Source organism: Podarcis liolepis (assembly GCF_965112155.1).
Source record: "Podarcis liolepis genome assembly, chromosome: 2".
NCBI lineage: Eukaryota > Metazoa > Chordata > Lepidosauria > Squamata > Lacertidae > Podarcis > Podarcis liolepis.
Genome location: NC_139555.1, coordinates 70,513,297 through 70,517,296, shown reverse-complemented (window position 1 = coordinate 70,517,296; position 4,000 = coordinate 70,513,297). Strand labels below are relative to the sequence as shown.

Below are 4,000 nucleotides of genomic sequence, written 5' to 3'. Positions count from 1 at the left end.
TCTACACACATAAAACAAATTCACGCACAGGCGTCTTCCAAAAACCCATCCCAAACCCCCAAACGTCCCATGGCAATTGGCAAATGGTAACGGGGGCAGGACTGTGAAATCCTGAAGCCCCTAGTTATGAACCGGCACCTGGGCGGTGGATATAGATTCAGTCGCTCTGACTCAAGGAATGAGGCAGTTGAGCAGCTCGGCAGCTCTATCCATGACTGAGCAGCCCTATTTAGGATCCACTCTGCTCACTCTGAAAAGAGGGAAGGGGCTAGAAAAGGTGCCCTAAACATAATCTGCCCCTCTTTTTCCCTGACTGGATTACCGCCCCCAGTGGGGTCACCACCCAGTGGTCGTAAAAGACAATTGAACTTTGGAACATGGAATATATGGACTTTGTCAGATAACACAGTCACTTATGCCCTCACTTTTGAGAACCCTGTTTATGGAAGACAATCTTACTCGGCTATGAGTGATTGCCAAAGAAGAAGAAGATGACAAGAAGGACCTAAGCAAAATAGCACTCTCTCTCCCTCATGATTCCTTGCAACTGGTACACAGAGCCTTAATATCTCTGACAGAGGAGGCAGATCAGATAGCCATCATAGAAATATATGAGCATAGAGTGGAAAGTGTGTGCCCTGTTCTGACTTCTAAAAGTTTCCTGCAGTTTCTACAGGGTCATGGGCCCCAAAGGAAACATCTGACCAGGAGTAAGAACCAGGATGCTGAGTAGAGGAGCTTCCTGACATTCCAGTAGAGATCTCCACTCTCAAGTCTTTCTGTGGAGAACTGGTGCTCTAACTGAACAATGTGCCCATTCTTTCAGGAGCGTCAACAGAAAACGAAACCCTTCATGTTTGCCATGGAGCTGGGGACATTCAGTCCCCTGTGATGGGACGTTTTGTTTCTGCACATGACTTTGGCAAACCACTCTAACTGAAACATCGCCTCACCCATCCTAGAATGTTCAGTTCACATTGAGTTCATGAAACATCATATCCTGACCTGTTCCTAATGCATGGTTGACCACATCTATGGAATACAATAGTTATGCCCTGTTAAGTTTTGCTATATCAATCATTAGTTATAGTTTAATAAAGAGGTTTTCACGCCTGTCTAATTCTGTGTTCCCTTTCCCAACCTTTAATTTATTGATGATTAATGTCTACATGCAACCCTTGTATTGTATATGCAACCCTTGTATTGTATTTGTGTTAACCAATCAGCAACAAGCACATATGTGGCAATGCTGTAATATTCAATAAAAGGGACTCCCCGAGACATGCTCAGCAGATGCCTCCCATATGACACTTGTCATTCGTCTGTCGTTTATTTCAACCCAACACCCTGCACACCAGCGAGAATTGCATGTGCCCATCAACACTCACTTAAATTAATCCAGTCTGTGCTGCATTCTTTTTACATCATATTTGCAGCTCCCTCCTCTGCCAAGCTCATTCGGGGAACGCTTTTCCAGTGCTGATCAGGCAGCTAAATCCAAAGGGGGGAATCTTTTGTTCTGTCTTTTATTCGGGGGGGGGGGCAGTTAATCTGTGGATGAGGCCAGAGGTAAAAGAGAGCAGAGTTCACAGCAATTCAAGATGGCATAGTTCTCCTTCTGCCTCTGTGTGACTCCATCTCCTTCCCTTTCCCTCTGAGCGACTTTATCTGCAAAGAACATTGCAAAATCATTGCAGGAAGTCTTGGGGTCCTCACCAGACCCCAAGGGACTAATAGTGCACTATTAGTCCCATACCTAAAATTCAGACCCAAAAAGGGGAGGGGGAAGGCATAATAAAAGCATCTGACATGAACTTCAGATTGAGAAGGCACAGAAGATTATTGCACACACCACAACTGAATCGTACGTCAGTTTAGGCAACAAGTTCCTTAGCCAACATGTGTTTGCTTTTGTCATTCTGTGAAGTTAGCTGTGTCAGTAGAGCAGGAGACTCTTAATCTCGGGGTTGTGGGTTCGAGCCCTACAATGGGCAAAATATTTCTGCATTGGAGGGGGTGGACTAGATGATCCTCATGGTCCCTTCCAACTCTACAATTCTATGATTCTATGAAATAATTGATGAGGATAAAACCATTAAATATCACACGGTGTCTAGAGTGGATGTCAATCATGGAAACAATAGAAGTATGTCAAGTATTGTGGTAAGGTCTCAGTGGGTGTCAGTTCAGTTTCATTTCAATATCTTTATTAGAATGAAAACACCTTCATCTCATCCCCCATTCTTATGATGTCATTCTGCTGTGGCCGCATCACAGGTGATTGTTATGGCAACATGGTGCCTGCCTTCTGTACTGATGGGAAGATTCTTTCTTTCCCTCTGAGGCTGTTGGGCCACTGTCTGGTCTTGTGATAGCATCAGGACAAAGGGACATAGCCTCTGAAAGATCCCATCACAATGCACTACCCTAAGAAGTCCAAGAGTCCTGGCCCTGTAGGGCACAGACCAAGCTCAAAGGGCCTCCCGTCAGACTCCTCATCATGCCCGTCAGACAAGTACAAGGACTATGCTGCCGTTGTTATAGACACAGGCACTGGATACACCAAGAGTGGCCTGGCTGGGGATGAGAAGCCGAGATCCATTGTGCCAAGTGTTGTGGGGGTGCCAAGGTACAGGACCAAGGAAAGCCCATTGTACTACATTGGGAAGAGCATCCCACAGCGGCGTGCGGAGGTGAGCACACACCAGGTAATGACCCATGGAGTCGTGACAGATTGGGATGCCCTAGAGATGCTATGGCACCATGTCTTCTACACAGAGCTCAGCGTGTGCCCTGAAGAGCTTGCTGTGCTGGTCACTGATTCCCCCATGTCCCCAACGACTAACCGCGAGAAAATGGCGGAGCTGCTCTTTGAGAACTTTGAAGTGCCAGCCATGTTTGTGGCTCATCAGTCCCTTTTGTCGGTGTATTCCTACGGCCGGACAGGTGGTCTGGTGATTGGCTCTGGCTATGGGACATCCTACACCGCTCCTGTCCACGATGGCTACATTTTACCTCATGCCACCTACCGACTGGACATAGCAGGCCATGCCCTGACGGAATACCTGGCCAAGCTGATGGGAGAATCTGGGAACCCTTTCCATAAGGATGAAATGGAGGTGGTATGTCAGATCAAGGAGAAGTGCTGCTATATCCCGGAGGAATATGAGGGTGAACTGAATGCTGATGAGAAGAAATACCTCATGGACTACACCCTTCCTGACAGGCAGGTTATCTCCATCGGCAGTGAGCGCTTCCGCTGCTCAGAGATCCTCTTCAATCCGACCATGCTGGGCTTCCCAGAGGTGGGGCTTCATGTCCAAGCTATAAGCAGCATCAGGAAATGCAAGCCAGAGCGACAAGCGGACCTGCTTGCCAATGTGCTGCTGGCTGGTGGAACTACCATGCTTCGTGGCTTTTCCGAGAGGATTAAGAAGGAACTGCAGAAGATGGAGCCATCCAAAAAGGTGGGCATCCTGGCTTCCCCCAACCGCACCTTCTCTGCCTGGTTGGGTGGCTCCATTGTGGCATCCCTCAACTCTTTCCAGAACGTGTGGATTGACCGGCAGGCCTACAATGAGAAGGGGTCCTTCATTGTCCACCGGCACTGCTTCTGATCAAGGCGGTGGCATGCCAGGCTTGGCAAGGGCATGTGTCAAAGGGAAACTCTCCTCTACAACATGCTGTTTTTTTAGCATAGCACTTCTGAGTCAGTTCTGTCACCACTACTGGAGATGGGGAAGAGCAAAGGGAGTTTGTAGGGATTTACAAAAAATATAAGAAGAGGTGGGGGGGGAGGGAGAGAGGGAGAGAGTGGAAATGTTGAACCAAGTAATGGATCCTTTTAAAAAATGTGATTTGTTACAGGTAAAGCCTATCAAAAGAAGCAGTGCAAGATATGTGTGCCATATTTCTCACATACACACAAGTATGAACTGCCTCATAGGCAGACCTACACATCTGCACCTCTTTCTTTAGATCAATTCGTGGCTACTAGCCA

The 4,000-nt window shown here is 47.4% G+C and overlaps 1 protein-coding gene across 1 annotated transcript; it reads left to right on the top strand.

The window, feature by feature from the left end:
* Window positions 1-2,309: 2,309 nt before the first annotated feature.
* LOC310699370 (actin, cytoplasmic-like) lies at window positions 2,310-3,702 on the top strand. The gene has a single exon (XM_083487079.1). The coding sequence runs from the start codon at window positions 2,418-2,420 to the stop codon at window positions 3,615-3,617; it is 1,200 nt and encodes a 399-aa protein (XP_083343205.1). The 5' UTR covers window positions 2,310-2,417; the 3' UTR covers window positions 3,618-3,702.
* Window positions 3,703-4,000: the final 298 nt, after the last annotated feature.